This window comes from Crinia signifera, chromosome 2 (genome assembly GCF_055691185.1).
Source record: "Crinia signifera chromosome 2, ASM5569118v1, whole genome shotgun sequence".
In the NCBI taxonomy this organism is placed as follows: domain Eukaryota; kingdom Metazoa; phylum Chordata; class Amphibia; order Anura; family Myobatrachidae; genus Crinia; species Crinia signifera.
The window spans coordinates 369,059,375-369,081,551 of NC_139218.1; the positions used below are offsets into that span (position 1 = coordinate 369,059,375).

The following is a 22,177-nucleotide window of genomic DNA, read 5'->3' on the forward strand; positions in this document are numbered from 1 at the left end:
GGCAGTACCTAAGGGTCTGAGTGGCGAGCACGCCGGAAGATGGAGCTGGCAGGGAGATCTGTCGGGCGGCCGTCAGCGCGTGTAGGTATCCGGCTGGGAGCCGACGCTGCGAGCTGCCGGGTGCTGGGACGCGTGCGGCGGAAGTGCGCATAGACGTCACTTCTGCCAGCGTTGTGCACCAAGTGTGTGGCCGAATGGTGTCCCCGGAAATGGGGACCCGATATTTTGGTTCCGCATTGCGGAAATCAGCGCTAAAATAGCAATACTGAAGCGCTACTGGCTGTAGAAGGGTTAAAGCTGACCTAATATAAACGGACATGGATTACAGGTGCTTTGGTGTTGTACAGCAGCAGAACCATGGAGGAAAGCCAGCAGCAAGCACCTTCTTCCCAGCAGCCTGACATTGCCCCTTTGAGGTAAGCCCTTTGGTTTTGGGCATTAGTTTGATTTTATTTTGCATGATACTAGTTAGGTTTCTGCTTTGTTTTCAGTGTGCCTAAATCACCTGTTCATAAAAAAAAAAGGACAGCTAAGAAGAAAATCCTTACCTGCACCTGCATGAGTTGTGATAAAGCATTTGCCAGTGCCGATAAGAGGACTGTGTGAAGATTGTGACAAAATTCCACAGCCTAAGGTGGACAAGTTGGACCAATCAGATGTCCTTAAAAAACTAATGGATTGGATGCAAAAGTCATTTGTCTCTAAAGAGGAGTTCTTGCAGTCTCAGAAACCCAAGAGGTCTCGAGAGCAGGCTGGAATGCTGACAGAAGGGGGTGGTTCTTCGGAGAAGATAGAACCATTGGAAGCAGAGTACATTGAGGAAGGAGAAAGAGGAAGATGTGAGATCTTTCAACCTCGCATTGGTGGAAAGTGTGTTGAAAAGCATTTACAAATCGATACCCAGAAGTTTCAGACACCACAGCGGATCCACTTTTCGAAGATAGATCTAAGAAAGGAAGAACATTCCCGGCTCACAAAGTAGTCCGTGAGATGATCAATAAGGAGTGGTTCAACACGGATAAAAGGATGGCTGGATGGGCGAGAGTGGATAAGATGTATCCTTTCAAGGATGAGGATTTCCTGAGGTGGTGTCTAGTGCCCAAGGTTGATGCAGCGGTGGCAGAGCTGATGTCTAGAACAACCATACCGCTGGAAGATGGGGCGGCGTTTAAAGACGCTATGGAAAGGAAGATTGAAAATTTGCTTAGGAAATTGCACCAGACCTCTGCACTGTCACTTAAATCCAGCGTGGCTATCGCATCGGTGGCAAGGGCGATGAGGCTATGGTCGTCGGAGCTCCATACAGACATAACCGAGAAGATTTCCAAGCAATATCTGCTGAGAAGCTTACAAACCATACAGAAGTCTATCGAATACCTGTGAGGCCTCTCTGGATGCGGTGTCGTTCTCAGCTAAGGCGATGGCACAAGGGGTGACGGCCAGGAGGGCGCTCTGGCTCAAGCCCTGGAGTGCGGATGCCAACTCCAAAAATCGTCTAACTGCGCTACCCTTTGAAGGCGGGTTCTTGTTCGGCTCAAAATTGGATTCGATGATCCAGAGGATTTCGGGGGGGAAAATCCGTGAGACTACCCCAGGATAGGAGGAATAGGTTTCCCATCCCTACGTCTAGCAGGCAAACTTACAGAGAGGCAAGAAGCTATCGGCCCGGACGCCAGTACTTCCGTAGGGGAAATCCGAATATGACTCGCCAGTCCTTTAGGCAGCAATATCGGAGAGGTTCCAAGTTATGACGGTGGTTCAATGGTGAGAGTCGGAGCCCGGTTGCTTCAGTTTTCGGAAATCTGGAAGACATCGATCTCAGACAGATGGGTCATCAAGATTGTGGGAAGGGGCTACCAAATAAAATTTCTAAGGAGGCCTTGGAAGAACAAATTCGTCAGGTCAAGAGTTCCAGCGAAGACACTGGAAAAGGACTCTCACCTTGAAGATTCAACAGCTTCTACAAATATGAGCAATAGAATCATGTCCCGAAAGACCAAGTGGGTCTGGGGTATTATTCGAATCTTTTTAGTGGAGAAGAGTACAGGTGGTTTCAGGACCATCTTGGACCTGAGAGGATTGAATCTCTTTATCAAGAAACTAAATTTCAAAATGGAAACTATAAGTTCTATCCTTATGGGTCTCAGGCAAGAAGATTGGTTAGCGTCTATAGACCTAAAAGACGCTTATCACGTCCCTGTGTCACTAGAGGACAGGAAGTGTCTCAGGTTCTCACTTCTCGAGCAACATTATCAATTCACCTGCCTTCCTTTCGGGCTCAGGACATCGCCGAGTGTTCACAAAAGTCTTGGTGACACTTGTGGCAGAACTAAGGAAGCAGGGGATCCAAGTCTGGCCGTACCTGGACGACCTATTGCTGGCAGGAAGATCGGTGAAAGAGGTCCAGATGAGTGTCAGAACTACAATAGAATTCCTGCAAGAGCATGGTTGGGTGATCAACCAAGAAGAGTCAGCTGCAGCCAACTCAGACGATCAAGTTCCTGGGTGTTCTTATAGACACAGTAAAGTTTTCAGTGAGTTTGTCGGTAGACCGCTGTCTGAAAATACAAAATCTGGCGCAGCTGTTATTAACAGAAGGAAGATGCTCCCTGAAGATGGCGCTACAGCTTCTAGGGATGATGACATTGTGTATACATATCATCCCATGGGCCCAGTGGTACATGAGGAAGATACAGTGGCAGTTGCTCCCATTCATGAAGAATCAAACCCACTAGGGGTTCCAGATAGTTCTGAATGCCAAGACGAAGAATTCGTAAAGGTGGTGGAGCTCTGGCTTAAGGACAAGAAGCTCCATTCCAGAATTTGTGGTGATGACGACCGATGCGAGTCTCCAAGGTTGGGGCGCTCACCTCGGGAAAAGCTCGGTACAAGGGTCTTGGACCACAGAAGAAAGTGCAAGGTCATCGAACGTCAGAGAATTGCTCGCCGTTTGGGAAGCAATCTGTTACCTACAAGACAAGGTGCGGAATGCCAACCTAAGGATCATGTCAGACAATATGACAGTAGTGGCACATATAAACCACCAAGGGGGTACAAGGAGTTTACCTGTACTGAGAGTGTTGGAGAAGATCATGTTGTGAGCAATCAGTGAGCAATCTGCAATCAATCTCGGCCGTGTACATTCCAGGCCCAGAGAATACGGTAGCAGACTTTCTAAGTCGCAAGAGGATTCTGCCAGGAGAATGGGAGTTGGACTCGAAGATTCTCAGTCAAATAGTCGCCAGATTTGGCGAACCCGAGATAGACCTGATGGCTTCGTTCTCCAACAAGAAGGTGAGCAGATTCTGCTCGCAATCCTTTCACCCACAAGCCACTGGACACATTTTCAGTGATGTGGGAGTTCACTCTGGGATATGTCTTCCCGCCATTTCCCATGATCAACAGAGTTCTCAAGAAAATCAGAGAAGACCGAGTGGAAGTACTGATAGTGCTTCCATTTTGGCCGAGAAAAGCCTGGTTTACTTCGGTGTTAAGAATGGCGGTGCAACCACCTTGGGTGTTGCCGGTGATACCAGACCTGTTAAAACAGGGACCAATACGTCATCCAGAGCCAGAGAGCTTCTCGCTGAGGGCATGGCGATTGAGCGGGCGACTTTGAAGCGTCATAACTTGTCTGAACAAGTGACCGAATTGTTGTTGAAAGCAAGGAAAGAAGGTTCCTCGCTCATATATTACAAGACCTGGAAGAGGTTCATTTCATGGGGGAAGTTCGAGGGGCAGTTTGCCGATATCTCTACGGCCAAAGTCTTGCAATTCCTGTATGAAGGGTTCGAATTGGGGCTGGCGGTAGCCACTATAAGTCACAAATTTCTGCTCTCAGTGTACTGTTGGACAGAAGATTAGCTGAAGAGAAGCTAGTAAAGAAGTTCTGCAGAGCAATCAAGGGAATACGGCCCCCAAGAAAATCTTTAGTGGCCCCCTGGGATCTGAATTTGGTGCTAAAGGCACTAATGCTACAACCGTTTGAACCCTTGGAAGACACTTCGGTAAAGTACCTAACATGGAAGGTACTATTCTTGATAGCTATAACATCAGCGAGGAGGGTGAGCGAGATTCAGGCCCTCTGGATCAAAAAGCCGTACTTAGTGATCTTCCCTGACAGGGTTGTGCTGAGAACTCATCCAGACTTCATGCCGAAAGTCATATCAGCGTTCCACTTAAATCAGGAAATATCCTTGCCTAGGTTTTTCCCTGATCCGATTAATGAGGAACAGAAGGCCTATCATACGCTGGATCTGGTGAGACCAGTTTCAGTGTATCTGGACCGTACAAAAGAGTTGAGAAAGTCTGATCACTTGTTCATTATTCCTGAGGGTCCGAAGAAGGGCTCGAGGGCCACGAAACAAACCATCTCAAGATGGATACGAGAAGTTATCGTATTCGCCTACAAAAATGAAGATAAGAGACCACCTCCTATAATCAAGGCACATTCAACCAGGGCAGTCGCCACATCATGGGCTAGAAGGGCCAAGGCGTCAGTATCGGAGATCTGTCAAGCCGCTACCTGGGCATCCGTTCATACCTTTACTAACCATTATGCCTTGAATGTGTCTACAGCCCACTTTGGGAATCTTGTAATCGAAGAGGCCTTGTCCATAAGATAAGTCTCTTGAATAAATTACTATTGCATTCATATTGGCTCCCTCCCGTTTATTATACAGCTTGGGTATGTCCCACTGTCATGGCTGCCATGGGGATCGTAGAAGAAATATGCGAATTATACTCACCGATAATTCCTTTTCTTCCTAGAGATCCCATGGCAGCCACTAATTTCCCACCCTTTGTGTTAGAATTTTTTTCAGGGACGTTTGGTGCGGAGACACTCGCAAGACACAGAGGGAAGGGAGGTGTGAGCTATTATACCCAAGGTGGGCGGTCCCTGAAAAAAGTCCTGTCTAATCTGGTAGGAGGAGGGGAATATCCCACTGTCATGGCTGCCATGGGATCTCTAGGAAGAAAAGGAATTATCGGTGAGTATAATTCGCATATTTTCCCAAGATCAATAGATCTTGGGCCTATGGTTCAATTTCCATTCCTACTGTTCCCTACTAATTTCTCACTGGCTATTTGTCAGTACTTTTTGTCTTGTTAGCCATGTTTATATTTACCTACTTAATAGTTGTTGGATATACAATTGGGATTTTTCTGATTTTTGTGCCTTACTTAAAAAATATTTGACAATTCTTAATCCGTTTTCAGAGGTATGTACATATATTTTGTATTATCCTCGGTTTAAACCTTGGGGTTAAAGAAGGGGGAGGGAGACAGTGTGGAATGGAATTCTGTCACCTCTAAAGATAAAAGGTACTAGTTTCACCTCCAACATAGCCCTGCACAATAATTCCAACCGAAAAGCCTGTTCCAGCGACTCCACTAAAAATTAGTCTCTGTGCATGCTGAAGACTAGTTGACAGGGTGGTGGGGAAGCTGTTGAATGGATCTGATGATGGAACATGGGTGGTGAGTACTGGACTGACAAACAGGTGTGTGTGTGTGTGTGTGTGTGTGTGTGTATAGGCGGCAATAATAAAACGGACAGTGTTTGAGTGACACTACTACTGTATGTGGACACAAGGAGTAGCACTGTTTAACAGCACAAATAAAGGGCACTGCTGGTGTGTCGTAGCATGCATAAGGGGTGCTAATTGGGGGCACTACAATTGATATGTGAATACTGTGTTACTATGGCATAACTTGAATGGGGTTGCGTAACCATGTCTTCATACCACTGCCCTTTTTGTAAAATATGAGGTTCTCACATTAATTTGCCAAAAACCCTAGCACTGGCATGTGCTCCGCCTAATGGGGGTGGAGGTTGTTGGTGGCAGACTAATAGTTCCACCAACCCTCAAGGACCTTTTTTGCCTTATATATTTCTGCTACTGTTTTTTATGAAGCTGTTTGAATGAAAGGCTTAAAGTGATCCAAACCTTGATTGAGAGGTAAATAATTACTTGGTGTTACAATAACAGTCTTTACTCAGATACCACTTTTAAATGGAGATGGTTCACAATGGATGAGTCGTGTAGGATAAATACAAGGTTGTGGATGTATCTACAGTGTCTAGATAGTCAGTCGACATTAAAAGGTTAACATGGACAGAACTTTATTTTTATTTTTTTGGGGTGTTGATGTGGACCATCAATTAGTGTAACTCTTACCCTTGCATAGATTGACTCGCTCACAATGCTTAAGGCACTATTTTATATTCTCCCTCTACGCTAATGTGGATGGTGAACTAAAAGTAAAAAAAAAAATTTGTAGAGAAAGGTCTACCTTTTTGACCCTGTTGACTTACTGTCTATCTAGACACTGTAGCTCTCATCTGGATAAGAGACCTCTGCCAACAGAAGACTTCAATGTCTTTAAGTTGGAAATATTAAAATGTGTGAAAATACTTACATAATGGTCCTTAGCTACATAACCACAGGTGTGTGGGTACCACAAGGGATGACTAATTTGCTAGAGCAAAATATTTCAATCCATAACTTTTTATAAGGTTGTTACAGATAATGCTATAAATGTGGACAAACTGACTACAGTATATTGCATTAGTTTCAATAAAAACGAAGCCTGGGAAATAGAAGTAAAAAACAAACAAACCCAGAGTCCTAATATGATGTAAATAGGAGATCTTGCCATGAACGAGTCCCGTCAGTATCCTACATTTATATAATCAGTTATAGGACTCTGATTAAGGTAATACAGTTGGAGTTGTCTGTAGCTCCCATGTATCCTCACAGCTTCTAGTACCCCCAATCCTTAGTTATTTAGGATTAACTGATCCATTAACAAGAGTAAAATACCCATGCCAGTATATAGAGGAGGTGGGTGGTCCAGATGGACACAAGACCTTACAGATGTGTTCTCCTACACTTCAATTTTTGTACTTCCTAAAATGGTTTGGTTAATTTTTACTGGGCAAAATTTTTGACCTTCATTACCAGTTATTTAAAAAGCTCATATTCTGCAGTGCTTTACAAAGTGTATTTGGCCGTCAGTCCCTGTCCCGGTGGACCTTATAATCTAGATTCCCAACCACATGTTAACATTATTTTTTTTGCTCGGGGCTAACTAACCATCCTACCTCTGGAGGAAGCCCATGCAGAGGATTTAAAAAAAACCTTCTCCGTTAGGGCCATGGTGAGAATCCAATTCATGATCTAACATTACATTAATGCTTACATCCTTCATAGAACTGGTACAAGATTGTCAGCTTGCTTTTTTCACTTTATGAACCCATAATCTGTTCTCTACATGCCTGAAGTCAAACACCAGACCCAGCATTTCTGCTGTTCATTATCCCAAATTTGCGCACACTTGGGTCCATAAAATACAGTTTTTCTATAAAGAACATGCAATATCCTATTTGGTAATTACTTCAACCTTTTGATGGATTTCAGATGGCATATGTCTTACTATTGTATAGGTGAGACTAGAACCATTTCAGTAGGGATATAGATAAATCTTATGCATTAAAGCTTAATTATGAAATACGCTCATGTGCAGATTTGCTGCCCACTTCCAAACCTCTAATACCATATAATCATCCTGCATTACAGTTGTCTCAAACCCCAGGAGAGCACTCTCCAATCTTCCTGCCCAGTGACTCTGAATGTGACTGGTTACTGGCCAAGATCTGGGTGCGCAATTCTGACTACCAGGTACATCAAGTGGCTACTCACCTTCTCCGTACTCATCTCTTTGCTGAGGTCTTCAACATTGCAACCACCAGACAACTTCCAATGGGCCACCCAGTGTACAAGGTGAGATCTGGCTTCCCAATATTGTCATGGAGTGGCAGTCTCCTCATTGGCATATCTGTGGAGCCCCTGTTGTCTTAATATGGAGGCTTAGGAAGTGTCACCAGTGGTGCTTTATAAGGATATGTGTGCAGGTCTCCTTAGGTCTCGCAGTTATGTATATTCTAGATCAGGCATGTCCAACCTGCAGCCCTCCAGCTGTTGTGAAATTACACATCCCAGCATGCCTTGCCACAGTTTGCATTCCCTAATAGTAAAACTGACAAGGCCTGCTGGGATGTGTAGTTTCACAACAGCTGGAGGGCCGCAGGTTGCACATGGGACATCCAGAGGTGTAAGAATAATGTTATGGCTGAACATTTGCTGCCACATTATCTTCTGTTCGCAGTAAACCATTATACTGCATTTAAATTTCAGACTAAATACCTGTAAGTCATGTGTGGGTTTTTTTTTGTTTTTACACATTAAAACCGGACTAGGTTCTGGATATTACTTAAGGATGACGCGACTGCTAATGCTAGAGCAAGAATTAATTTAAAATGTATTCTGGTGTGTTCTGTATTTCAAATATATTGGTTACTCCATGAAGGTCTATATCGGATGGGATCCTAATGGCAATCTTTCTCTCTTTCCAGCTAATAATTCCACATCTTCGTTATACCCTTGAGATCAATATCCTTGCCAGATCTACTCTCATTGGTCATGACGGGGTCTTTGATAAGGTGAAATCTTTTCTTGTACAATGGTAACAGTATATTGTGCCATCCACAGGGTTTAGAATCTGTAACCTTTTTATATGAAAGTTAAACCCTAAATCACACGCCTGGCCTGAATATAGAAGCTGCAGTATTGCACCAGAACAAACATCCACCATCCTTTTATTTTTTCCAGATTATAGTAACTGGGAAAGGTGGGATTCCAATACTACTGAAAAAAGCAATGGAAGAGGTCACTTACAGCAGCCTCTGTCTCCCTGATGACATCAAGGCAAGAGGATTGGAGGCCATTCCCAATTACCTGTACAGGAGGATGGGATGAAGATCTGGTTGGCTGTAGAGAGGTAGGTCTGAAAAACCTTCTAGCTGACCACCCAGAGGGAGATAAATATTGGAACATGTGGTCAATGATTTGTCACCACCTGGTCAGTGAATAGGATGTAGAAACCCTAATGTTGCCAACATATCTGGTCAGCTAAAATTCCACACCCTGTAATCCCTTATGTACATCACCCATACTTCGGATGGGATCCTAATGGCAATCTTTCTCTCTTTCCAGCTAATAATTCCACATCTTCGTTATACCCTTGAGATCAATATCATTGCCAGATCTACTCTCATTGGTCATGATGGGGTCTTTGATAAGGTGAAATCCTTTCTTGTACAATGGTAACAGAAAATCTAACCTTTTATATGCAAGTTAAACCCTTAATCACACACCTGGCCTAAATATATCAGCTGCAGTATTGCACCGAACACACATCCACCCTCTTGTATTTTTTCCAGATAATAGTAACTGGGAAAGGTGGGATTCCAATACTGCTGAAAAAAGCAATGGATGAGGTCACTTACAGCAGCCTCTGTCTCCCTGATGACATCCAGGCAAGAGGATTGGAGGCCATTCCCAATTACCTGTACAGGGAGGATGGGATGAAGATCTGGTTGGCTGTGGAGAGGTAGTCTTGAAAAACCTTCTAGCTGCCCTCCCAGAGGGAGACTACCACATGTTCTAATGTTTAATGATTTGTCACCTTCTGGTCAGTGTAAATAGGATATAGAAAACCTTAATGTTGCCAACATATCTTGTCAGCTAAAATTCCACACCCTGTAATCACTTATGTACATCACCCATACTTCATTTACTCATTGTAACTCTTTATCCATTTTAGCTTTGTATCCAATATTGTTAATTACTATTATGAGAGTGACGTGGTGGTCAGTACCGACCCAGAACTTCAGGAATGGGTGGATGAGATCTACAAAGAGGGATTCTTGGCCTATAAATCTACAGGTTAGTAACTTCTTGTTCTGTCGGATCATAATGATGTACACACTGAGCCAACCTGATCATCGAAATGATGGTAATCCTGGTGTTATCAAGTCCTACAGAACCAAATGTGATGGTCCATATCTTTCCTATACGCTGCTGGAACATTCAAGATAAGGGCTAGATGACTAATGGCTTATTTCATTTGCTAGGCATGCCCTCCTCCTTGAAGACCAAGGCCTGTTTGATCAAGTACCTGACCATGGTGATCTTCACTTGTTCTGCTCAGCATGCAGCTGTCAACAATGGTCAGGTGAGTGACTGAATATCACCACTTTGCAGTATGCTGCCATGTGGTGTATTTCATACTCTGTCCTTGATCTGGAGAATTGTAGACCATATTGATAAATCTGAGATCAACCATTGGAGACATTGACCTACAGCGTTGCTGACCCTAAACTTTGCTGTGCAACATTTCTCTACCTTTGGCATACATAGTATAAATATACTGTATGCTTTAACCACTCTAAACTGTAACATGTGTCACAAGCCTAATTGTATATTCTATGAACCACTTGTGTATATGTTTCATGGGACAATGTGTACTAGATAATGTGGTAAGCCTATACAGTAGATCTGGAAACACAATGTACTACAGCCGTTTCCCATACTCTGCCAATACATTCCAGGTTTAAAGGCTATTCATTAATACCTCAGTCAGTTTGATTTAGCCATCTGGATTTAATAATGAAGTCACCTTTGCATAACCATTGAAATCATCATAAAAACCTGCACTTTGGATATTTGTTAGCCAACCCAGTTTTTGTTTGGGGAAATGCTGCGCTACACTGTAGCATGGCCTGTAATGTAAATGTGTGCTCTATGCTTTTCTGGTCTAAAGCATTCCTGTCTGGTTTCATTGCAGTCTGACTTCTATACTTTAATGCCTAATGGTCCCACATCGATGAGAAGCCCCCCTCCCTCAGTAAAAGGGGTCAGCACAACCCAGAGTATCCTGGCTGCATTGCCTGAAGTAAACACTACCAGTTTGGGCATATCCACTGTGTGGCTGCTCAGTAAAGAGCCAATGGACCGGGTGAGTACTGGGGCCAGTATGAATACTGTAATATGCTCAGAGTAAGTACTAGATCAGCTGATCTAACCAGTGCAATCCCACAATCTATGCATGTGCATATCACTGTTATTTGGTGAATGGACTTACTGTATTCATTGACATTTTGAGGCTTTTATTTTAACACTATTTCCTGGTCTCCTGTAGAGACGTCTGGGGGACTATCCTAATGTGCGTTTTTACAGAGGCGGTTCCACAGACCTTCATAAAGAATTTCCAGGAGAAGCTGGCTGATATCTCCCGCTCCATTAAAGAGAGGAACAAGAACATGCATTTGCCATATCCCTACTTGGACCCGAGTGTGATTGAGAACAGCGTATCTGTATAAACTGACTGGTGTCTGTGATCTACTGACCATGCCTGACCTAGCTACCAGTGTATAATGTCCTGATTTGGACTGGCCATCTGTGTTGGCAGAGTACTGGACAGTTTTTTAAGCCATTATCAGATATTTATGATTAAATATTTCAGTACAACTTGTGAATTTCATTTCTTACATAGTGTATACCTCTGATGGGGGGGGAGGGAGGGGGAGAGAGAAAGTGTTGGCTCTTAGAATGAACACACCCCAGAATATCATAGGGGTGTCCAGAGGATCAGTATAGGGAATGGTTATAGCTAAATATCTATCTTCTGCTATGGGAGCTGAACCCAACCAAACATGGAGCATTGGACCAGTCGGTAAGTGTACAATACCTCGTGGTCAGTATATACAGGAGCTCTGTGGACATGTGTGTACAGTTTGTAGCAGAGTTTCTGTACACACCAGGGAATGCCTTGACCTAAGAAAAAGCAGTCATTAAAAACCCAAGTGCAGCTTTATCCACTCCTCACCATATGAGTTAAATGGTGTGGTACTTAATGTTGGACAACTATCCAGCCAGTGAGTTTGGTGATGGGGTTAAGGTGTGGACATGCAGGAAGGTATTTTTATGTTTGGGGAGGGGGGATTAATGCAGGTAATTATAGGTCTCCTTTGAACTAATGTAAGTGGTAGACTTCTGGCCATAAGATGGCGCTGCATTTACTGTAGGTATGTAGCCATATTCCTACAGTAAATGAAGCATTTAGGGATTTGTTTAACGTGAGTTGATGACATTGTACCAAGTTTACTAAATGCCTATTACTGGAATTATTTAGGGGCCCATCTATAACCCATCACATTTATAATGCAATCTGGGCAGAATGCAACAACCCAGGAACGCATTGTAAAATGGTATCCTAGCGCAGGGATGTATCCTCCCACAAGCGCAGGGTCAGGGCTCCAGATGTGTGATTGGGGGGTGTATTGTCTGGGGAGTGTATTGTCTGGGCAAGACTTGTCAAGACATCTGGTCTCCTCAAGAAGCGGAGTTCTCTTCAAACCACAAAGAGCTCAGGGCAGTACGGTTAGCTATAGAGATCTTCGGCAGAGATATCGATGATTCTCACCGTTGTGTGTTCTTGGACAATGTTACTACAGTTTCCTACACAAACCAACAAGGTGGAACAAGAAGTCGGCCACTGTTGGAAGAAGTAATCATTATAATGATATGGGCCGAGAAACATCAGCTCTCCATGTACCAGAGGAAGACAACCATGTGGCAGCTTTCCTGTCTGAACTGTCTTGTGCTAGGAGAGTGTGATCTGGAGGATTCAGTGTTTTGTCTGATAGTACAGCAGTTCAGCCAGCCAGAGATAGATCGGATGGTGATGAGTCAACAAAAAGATTCCTTGGTTATTTTCCAGGTATCCAGCCCAAGGGTTCTGCGGAGTGCATGCCCTGTCCCAGAGCTGGTACTTCTCCCTAGTGTACATTTTTCCACCAATCGCTCTCATTCACAAGGTGTTGTGGAAAATAAGGACCGAGCAAGTACAAGTGATATTCATCCTTCCATACTGGCACAGAATGTGCCCTATGGTGGAGAGCATGACGGTGGCAGAGCCGTGGTTTCTTCCTGTATCTCCCAATCTGCTGAGTGCCTTGTATTGTGTCAAGTTACGATTAGCAGCCTGGAAGTTGAAAGGCAACAATTGAAACATGGGGGTATGCGAATAGACACTGCGCTCCCTGATGCAATCGTGTGGTAGCTGCTGGTCTCCAAGGGAGGGGGGCCACCCTCCAACAGACAGTATGGGAACAGGGGGTATGGAGACCTGCGCTTTTGTAATGCTATCTGTGGTTGTACAGTAAGAGTAATTGTGCAGGGTAATAGTATGCTATAACAGGTAACCTGATGCACCCCTATATATATATATATATATATATATATATATATATATAGTGTGAGGCAAGTTGGAGTGATGAGCTGTACAAATGGATAGATTTAAAACAATCCGCTTTATTGGCTGATAATGCATGAAGGAAGGGGGTGGGGGTGAACCTCGGCTGAGGGCAGGGCAGTGGGGGCAAAGGGCAAAGTCACCAGGAGCGGTTTGCACAAAGCTCCACTGGCAAGGTAGTCGTGGCGTGGGAGGCTGGCGTCCCGTCCTCCACGCAGTGCACGCTTACCTTGCTTCTTAGGTCCCTCGGTGTTGACTCTCTTGCCTGTGTCTGCTGTAAGTCCCCACAGAAGGCCGCAAGGTCGACATGCGTTGGAGAAGACACACTTATACACTCACCAAGTCTCCTGTCCAGTGGAGTTGAGCGCCCGACCCGGGATCCGGTCAGCAAGCAGGCGGAGTCCGGTGATACCGTCCTTTTTCGCAAGCCGCCCCTGAGCCATGAGACGCTGTGGGGACCTACAGCCGACACCGAGGGACCGAAGAAGCAAGGTAAGCGTGCACCGCGTGGAGGACTGGACGCCAGCCTCCCCCGCCACAACTACCTCGCCAGTGGAACTTTGTGCAAACCGTGATATGTTTTCCTCTACTCCTCCATGGCAGCCACACACTGGGTTCCTTCCCCACTGGGCAGTACTCTCAAAGGGGAAAAAAAGACACCTATATAAGGGTCACTCCTCCCTTGGTCTGTGTCTTCCAGATTTAAAACAAATCACAGTTCATTAGTTACTTCACTCCACCAACCCACATAAGAGCCGGGAATATATGCTGCCCATGGAGGAGTAGAGGAAAACATATCAGGTGGTAATCTGATATTTCCTCTACCTACCCCCCCTGGCAGCCACACACTGGGTGTTACCCAAGCAGTAATAATATAGGGAGGGATAATTCATACTAACCATAAAAAATAATAATGTTTCAAAAACGAAAAAGATTTCCCATTTGAAAAAAAAACAAATCTCGCTCCTCTTGAGCGATGCCTCAGATAACTGCTCTGAGCACCCGTCTCCCGAAACTTGCATCTGCCGAGGACCAGACGTCGACTCGATAATACCTTGTAAAAGTATGTACCAACACCCATCCTGCTGCTTTGCACAGTTCTTCCACCGTGACAGATCCTTTCTCTGCCCACGACGTAGCTATTGCTCTTGTCGAATGAGCTTTCAAACCTTTCGGGTGCTCTTCGCCTTTCAGTTCGTAGGCTTTTTAGATACAACTTCTTATCCATCTTGCAATGGTATCCTTTGAGGCCCTCTGTGTTAAATGAGGGTAGAAATATAGGTCAAACAAGCTTTTTGTCTTCCTGTGACCTTTGAACGTAAAGCTTCAGCGCCCGAACTACATCCAGTGTATGTAGCCTCTCCTCCTTCCCATTTTTCGGCTTTGCACACAAGGAAGGTAAAACGATCTCTTGATTGATATGGAAAGTGGACACTAGTTTCGGAAGAAAAAGGGGATTTGTACACATTACTACTTTGTCCTCAAAAAAATTAAGGAAGGGTTCTTCTACCCACAGCGCCTGCAGTTCTGAAACTCTCCTTGCTGAGGTCACCGCAACTAAAAATACCACTTTCCATATCAAAAACTTAATTGGAACTTCCTGCAATGGTTCAAAAGGAGGTTCTGTCAACGCTTTGAGTACTAGATTTAGATCCCATGGGGTTAATGGTTGCCTAATCCTGGGCCTGATCTTCCCAGCCGCCTGTACGAATCTTCTCACATATCGATTAGCCAAGTCTCGATCTAAGATGGCTCCTAACGCTGAGATCTGTACCTTTAATGAAGCCAGAGCCAGACCCTTGTCCAACCCTGCTTGTAAAAAAAAAACAATATGGTAGATATTTCCTCTGGATTGCTTCCTTCCTCCTTGCACCAGAAACTGAATTTCTTCCAAATTGTTTAGTATGAGCTAGACGTTGACACTTTCCTTGCCCTCAATAATGTTTCTACTACATTATCTGAAAACCCTTGATCTTTCAGATTCCTGGACTCAGCAGCCATGCCGTCAGGTTCCAGGATTTTGGCTGAGGCCACCAGACTTTCCCTTGGAACAGTAGATCTGGTAAGTCGGGAAGTCTCATTGTTCCATCTATCGCCATTTGCAGAACTTTTGTGAACCAGGCCCTCCTTGGCCAATATGGCAACACTGCTATGACTAGAAGCTTTTCTCTCTGAAGTTTCAGCAGAACCTTTGGAATCACCGCAAAAGGAGGGAACACATATGCCAGTTGCATGTCCCATGGAGTTGACAGTACATCCACCTGAGATGCTCTGAAATCCCGGTACCTTGAGAAGAATACCGGCACCTGATTGTTTCTTGAGGTGGCCATGGAGGTCTACTTGTGGCATACCCCATCTTTGCAGCAGCTCCATAAATACCTGTTTGTTGAGCCCCCATTTGGTTGGAATGCAAGCTCCTCGGCTGAGTCCATCTGCCCATTGATTGTTTTTCCTGGCCAAGAACACTGCTCTGATGCTTGTGATGCACTGTTTGGCCCAATTGAACAGCTTTGTTGCCTCTTCCATCAGAGTCTGGCTTTTTGTTCCTCCTTGACGATTTACATAGACATGACCGAACGATTGTCCGATTGTATCACTACCTCTTTTCTGCACAGTATTTCCTGGAAATGTTGGCATGCCAACACCACTGCCGCCATTTCCCTTATTTTTGAGTGTTTTTTGCTCCACCCTTCTGACGTGCCTTGGGTGGTTCGAGAGCCACATACTGCTCCCCAACCTGAGCTGCGTGGTTATTGTTATCTGCTCGCCTGGCAAAAGACTTCCCTTCCACCAGTCTTTCTGTTTTGCCACCACACCAAGTCTCTTTTTGCCAATTTTGACAGCATTATTTTCTGGGACAAGTCCTTGGAATCCCCGTTCCATTGTTCAAGAAAGCACCTTTGTAGTTTCCTGGTATGAAGCCTGGCCCAGGGAGCCGTGTCCAACACGGCTGCCATCAGTCCCAGCATATTCATGCAGTTGTCCGACACCACTGTCTTCCGGGACATTGCTCTCGCTGGTTCAACTCAAGCTCATTTTCTGAGAATCCATCATGCACCCCAGATACTATCAGTTTTGTGGGAGTCAGATGACTTTTGCCAATGTTGACCAGCGACCCGTGATGTTTGAGACAATCTATTACTCTGTCGGTATGCCTTTTGACCTGTTCCTCGGTGTCCGCTACTACTAGGAGGTCATCCAGATTAGCAATTCCCTCCGGTCTTAATTTTGCTATTACTAAGATAAGGATCTTGAAGAAAGTCCTCGTAGAGCCACAAATTGGTAATCTTTTCCTGCCACAAAAAAAAAAAAAAAAACACAACGAAGGAACCTTTGGTGACCTGGAAAAATTGGGAAATGCAGATAGGCATCCTTTAAATCTATGGATGTCATGCAAGCCCCTTTTTTTAGGTTTGTAAGTATAGATCTTATAGACTCCATCTTGGATGGCCTTACATGTACGAACCTGTTCAGGCGTCTCAGGTCCAAGATGGTCCGAAAACCTCCCGAGGCCTTCTTCACCATGAAGAAAGATTTATTTTTTACATTTCACTGAAGCCTGCATGGATCTCAATGATCGGGGCCTAGTTTTTCAGACAGCAATCCTGTCTGCCTTTGCAGTGCCACGTGTTTGTGCCGCACACTTGTGTGGCTTAGCATAGTTATCCAGCTACCTCGGTGCAACCTTTTGCCCTATAAATAGTGAGGTGCAAAGTGGTTAAAATTGTCTGGAAATTAATGTTATTGGAGGTGAATATTACTCTAGGGGCAAAAAATAAAATATTGTGGGCGTTTGACCATTTTCCTAAAAATATCCAGATCCAAAGCTTTTCACCACCGCTCGACTAAGCCAAATCCAAATCTTTGGCCCCAGCACTCAACCCTAATCATTATATAGTGACGGTGTCCAGATTTTGGGGCGGAATGTCACTCTAAGACACTTTTCCCATCAGAGGTACTGTACATACTATGTAAGAAATTTAATTCACAAGTTGTACTGAAATATTTAATCATAATTATTTGACAACAGCTTGAAAACCACTACAACTGTCCAGTCCTCTGCCAACACAGATGGCCAGTGCAAATCCGGTCCGGTTTAGTCAGTAGATCAGCCACTAGTCCGATTACACAGATACGCTGTTCTCAATCACACTCGGGTCCAAGTAGGGATATGGCAAACGCATGTTCTTGTTCCTCTCTTTAATGGAGTGGGAGATCTCAGCCAGCTTCTCCTGGAAAGTCTTTATGAAGGTCTGTGGAACCACCTCCGTAAAGCGCACATTGGGGTAATCCCCCAGACGTCTCTACAGGGGAACAGAGAATGTTAAATAAAAGCCTCAAAGTTATTTCAATGAATAAGTCCCTTCACCACCAAATAACAGTGATATGCACATACATAGATGGTGGGATTGCACTGGTTAGATCAGCTGATTTAGTACTTCCTCTTCTGAGCATATTACAGTATTCATACTGGTCCCAGTACTCACCCGGTCCATTGGCTCTTTACTGAGCAGCCACACAGTGGATATGCCCAAACTGGTAGTGTTTACTTCAGGCAATGCAGCCAGGATACTCTGGGTTGTGCTGACCCCTTTTACTGAGGGAGGGGGGCTTCTCATCGATGTGGGACCATTAGGCATTAAAGTATAGAAGTCAGACTGCAATGAAACCAGACAGGAATGCTTTAGACCAGAAAAGGATAGACAACACATCATAATACATTACAGGCCACGCTACTGTGTAGTGCAGCATTTCCCGAACAAAATTGGGTTGGTTAACAATTGTTCAGGTTTTTATGATGATCTCAATGGTTATGCAAAGGGGACTTCATTACTACCTCAGTCTGTTTGATTATCCATCTGGATTTAAAAAGCAATTGCCTTTAAACCTGGAATGTATTGGCAGAGTATGGGAAACTACTGTAGTGCATTGTGTTTCTGGAACTACTGTATATAGCAGGCATTCCCAACCACAGTCCTCAAGGCACACCAACCGTGCAGGTTTTAGTGATATCCAGGCTTCAGCACAGATGGTTTAATCAGAATCCCTCAGATACTAATTAAGTCACCTGGGCTCAAGTCTGGATATCTACAAAACCTGCACGGTTGGTGTGCCTTGAGGATCGTGGTTGGGAATGCCTGGTATATAGGCTTAGCACATTATCTAGTGCACATTGTCCTATGAAACATACACAAGTGGTTTATAGAATATACAATTAGGCTTGTGACATGTATGTTACAGTTTAGAGTGTTGAATGCACACAGTATATTTATAATATGGATGCCTAATGTAGAGAAATGTTGCACAGCACAGTTTAGGGTCAGCAACCCTGTAGGTCAATGTCTCCAATGGTTGATCTCAAATTTGTCAATATGGTCTACAATTCTCCAAATCAAGGACAGAGTATGAAATGCACCACATGGGAGTATACTGCAAACTGGTGATATTCAGTCACTCACCTGACCATTGTTGACAGCTGCATGCTGAGCAGAACAAGTGAAGATCACCATGGTCAGGTACTTAATCAAACAGGCCTTGGTCGTCAAGGAGGAGGGAATTCCTAGCAAATGGAATAAGCCATTAGTCATCTAGACCTTTCCTATACACTGCTGGAACATTCAAGGTAAGATCTGGACCATCACATTTGGTGCTGTATGACTTGATACCAGGATTACCATCATTTCAAAGATCAGGTTGGTTTAGTGTGGACATTATGATCCAAAATCACCGAACAAGTCACTAACCTGTAGATTTATACTCCAAGAATCCCTCTTTGTAGATCTCAGCCACCCAGGCCTGAAGTTCTGGGTCTGTACTGACCACCACATCACTCTCATAATAGTAATTAACAATATTGGATACAAAGCTGAAATGGATAAAGAGTTACAATGAGTGAATAAAGTATGGGTGATGTACATAAGGGATTACAGGGTGTGGAATTTTAGCTGACCAGATATGTTGGCAACATAAGGGTTTCTACATCCTATTCACTGACCAGGTTGTGACAAATCATCGACCACATGTTCCACTATTTATCTCCCTCTGGGTGGTCAGCTAGAAGGTTTAGACCTACCTCTCCACAGCCAACCAGATCTTCATCCCATCCTCCCTGTACAGGTAATTGGGAATGGCCTCCAATCCTCTTGCCTGGATGTCATCAGGGAGACAGAGGCTGCTGTAAGTGACCTCTTCCATTGCTTTTTTCAGCAGTACTGGAATCCCTCCTTTCCCAGTTACTATTATCTGGAAAAAATAATTACAAGAGGGTGGATGTTTGTTCCGGTGCAATACTGCAGCTGATATATTTAGGCCAGGTGTGTGATTTAGGGTTTAACTTGCATATAAAATGTTAGCTTTTCTGTTACCATTGTACAAGAAAGGATTTCACCTTATCAAAGACCCCATCATGACCAATGAGAGTAGATCTGGCAATGATATTGATCTCAAGGGTATAACGAAGATGTGGAATTATTAGCTGAAAGAGAAAGATTGCCATTAGGATCCCATCCGATATAGACCTTTATGGAGTAACAAATATATTTGAAATACAGAACACACCAGAATACTTTAAATTAATTCTTGCTCTAGCATTAGCAGTCGAGTCATCCTTACGTAAAACCAGACTATGTTATGAACATTAATGCAAAATATCAAACCAATGACTAGTACAGGTATTTAGTCTGAAAGTTAATGCAGTACAATGGTTCACTGCCTACAACAGAAGATAATGTGACAGTACTATTTTAGTTGACTCACACTGACCTATCGAATGGGTGCAAGGTGTGCAGTGCACAGGGTTTACATACACCCTTCAGCCATAAAATTATTCTTACCCCCTCTATGTCCAACCTGCGGCTGTTGTGAAACTACACATCCCATCATGCCTTGCCACAGTTTTGCTATTAGGGAATGTTAATACTGTGGCAAGGCATGCTGGGATGTGTAATTTCACAACAGCTGGAGGGCTGCAGGTTGGACATGCCTGATTTAGAATATACAGCACTGCCAGACCTAAGGAGGCCTGCTTAGTGCCTGCACACATCCTTATAAACCACCACTAGTGACCCTTCCTAAGCCTCCACATTAACAGGACAACAGGGGCTCCACATATATGCCAATGAGGAGACTGCCACTCCATATCAATATTGGGAAGCCAGATCTCACCTTGTACACTGGGTGGCCCATTGGAAGTTGTCTGGTGGTTGCAATGTTGAAGACCTCAGCAAAGAGATGAGTACGGAGAAGGTGAGTGGCCACTTGATGCACCTGGTAGTCAGAATTGCGCACCCAGATCTTGGCCAATAACCAGTCACATTCAGAGTCACTGGGCAGGAAGACTGGAGAGTGCTCTCCTGGGGTTTGAGACAACTGTAAGAGACAGGATGATTATATGGTATTAGAGGTTTAGAAGTGGGCCGCAAATCTGCACATGAGCCTATTTTATAATTAAGCTTTAATGCATAAGATTTATCTATATCCCTACAGAATGTGTTCAAGTTTCACCTACACAGAGTGCTATTTTTCAGCAAGAACTCAGTTCTTGAACCTCTAATTAAATATGACATCAGTAACTAAAAATGTACTTTCCATAAGAAGTTTTATTTTAAAGTCACCTGTGAGTGCCTTTGATATATATATATATATATATATATATATATATATATATATATGAAATGCCCAGCACTCATCCGTACTTTAAACAGCTTGTGCGGTGCACGCAATCCTAAATAGAGAAAATATGGCAATCACTGTAGTATGGGGCACTCGTCAATTAGACAGCAGGTACATCGCAAATAAATCAGCCAACAGGCAGTGCGGTAAGTCAACGTTTCGGATACTCAAACCCTTTATCAAGACATGTCTTGATAAAGGGTTTGAGTACCCGAAACTGTTGGCTGTTGGCTGATTTATTTGCGATGTACCTGCTGTCTGACGAGTGCCGCATACTACAGTGATTGATAGATATTATATATTTTTTCTTCATTGATCCACCCCCAGACCTGAAGTTCCTGGACCTATTTTTCCAGAAAAATAGTACTGCCTATACAATAGTAAGACATATGCCATCCACTATCCATCAAAAGGTTGAAGTAATTACTAAAATAGGATATTGCATCTACTTTATAGAAGAACTATTTTATGGACCTAGGTGAGCGCAGATTTTGGATAACAAACCGCAGAAATGCTGGGTCCTGTGTGTGACTTGTCTACATGCCTGAGAGAAGAACCGACTATGCGTTTTTAAAAGGGGGAGGAAAAAATAAATAAAAAAATACTAACAATACTGTACCAGTTCCATGAAGGATGTATGCAGCAAGTGTAATGTTAGCATTACTGCTTCACAGCACAGAGATCATGGATTGAATTCCCACCATGGCCTTAACTTTTTTTTTTTTTTTATCTTTTGCATGGGTTTCCTCTAGAGGTAGGATGGTTAGTTAGCCCTGAGCAAAATGTAACTAGTGTTTATAATCTAGATTCCCTACCACATGTGAACTCCACTGGGACAGGGACTGATGTAAGTGGCCAAATATACTCTGTAAAGCACTGCAGAATGTGAACTATATAAATAACTGGTAATAAAGGCCAAACAATTCTGCCCAGTAACAATTAACCAAACCTTTTTTTAGGAAGAATGAAAATGGAAGCATATAGGAGAATCACCTCTGTGAGGACTTGTGTCCATCTGGACCACCCACCATCTCTATCCAACAGTTATTTATGATTGACTGATCCATTAACCTCCAGCAACAAAATACGCTGTGACTGGGGCACTAGAAGCAGTGAGGATACGCGGGAGCTACAGACAACTGTATAATCTTAATGAGAGTCCTGCAACTGGTTGTGTAATGTACAACACTGACGGGTCTCGTTCATGGCAATCTCCTATTTTACTTCAATTTCCCAGGCTTAGTTTTTATTGAAAAAAATGCAGTATAGACAGTTTGTCCACATTTATAGCATTATCTATAACAACCTTGCAAGAACTTATGGATTAAAATACTCTGCTCTAGCA

The 22,177-nt window shown here is 43.8% G+C and overlaps 1 protein-coding gene and 1 pseudogene across 2 annotated transcripts in view; one reads left to right on the forward strand and one right to left on the reverse strand.

Moving 5' to 3' along the window:
• Window positions 1-11,242, forward strand: part of LOC146058561 (hydroperoxide isomerase ALOXE3-like) — a 13,706-nt pseudogene extending 2,464 nt beyond the window's left edge. The window contains exons 5-11 of the transcript XR_014469867.1: window positions 7,584-7,787; window positions 8,420-8,506; window positions 9,287-9,456; window positions 9,670-9,791; window positions 9,980-10,080; window positions 10,693-10,863; window positions 11,047-11,242. The product of XR_014469867.1 is annotated as a hydroperoxide isomerase ALOXE3-like (transcript). The remainder of the gene's footprint in view (window positions 1-7,583; window positions 7,788-8,419; window positions 8,507-9,286; window positions 9,457-9,669; window positions 9,792-9,979; window positions 10,081-10,692; window positions 10,864-11,046) is intronic.
• Window positions 11,243-17,153: 5,911 nt separating this feature from the next.
• LOC146058051 (hydroperoxide isomerase ALOXE3-like) overlaps window positions 17,154-22,177 on the reverse strand; it is a 101,927-nt gene continuing 96,903 nt past the window's right edge. Inside the window, exons 9-15 of the mRNA XM_083170014.1 lie at window positions 20,326-20,529; window positions 19,550-19,636; window positions 19,235-19,404; window positions 18,906-19,027; window positions 18,621-18,721; window positions 17,649-17,819; window positions 17,154-17,465 (exon numbers count right to left, since the gene is read on the reverse strand). Of these exons, the coding sequence (XP_083026140.1) occupies window positions 17,286-17,465; window positions 17,649-17,819; window positions 18,621-18,721; window positions 18,906-19,027; window positions 19,235-19,404; window positions 19,550-19,636; window positions 20,326-20,529 (1,035 nt within the window). The 3' untranslated portion in view covers window positions 17,154-17,285. The remainder of the gene's footprint in view (window positions 17,466-17,648; window positions 17,820-18,620; window positions 18,722-18,905; window positions 19,028-19,234; window positions 19,405-19,549; window positions 19,637-20,325; window positions 20,530-22,177) is intronic.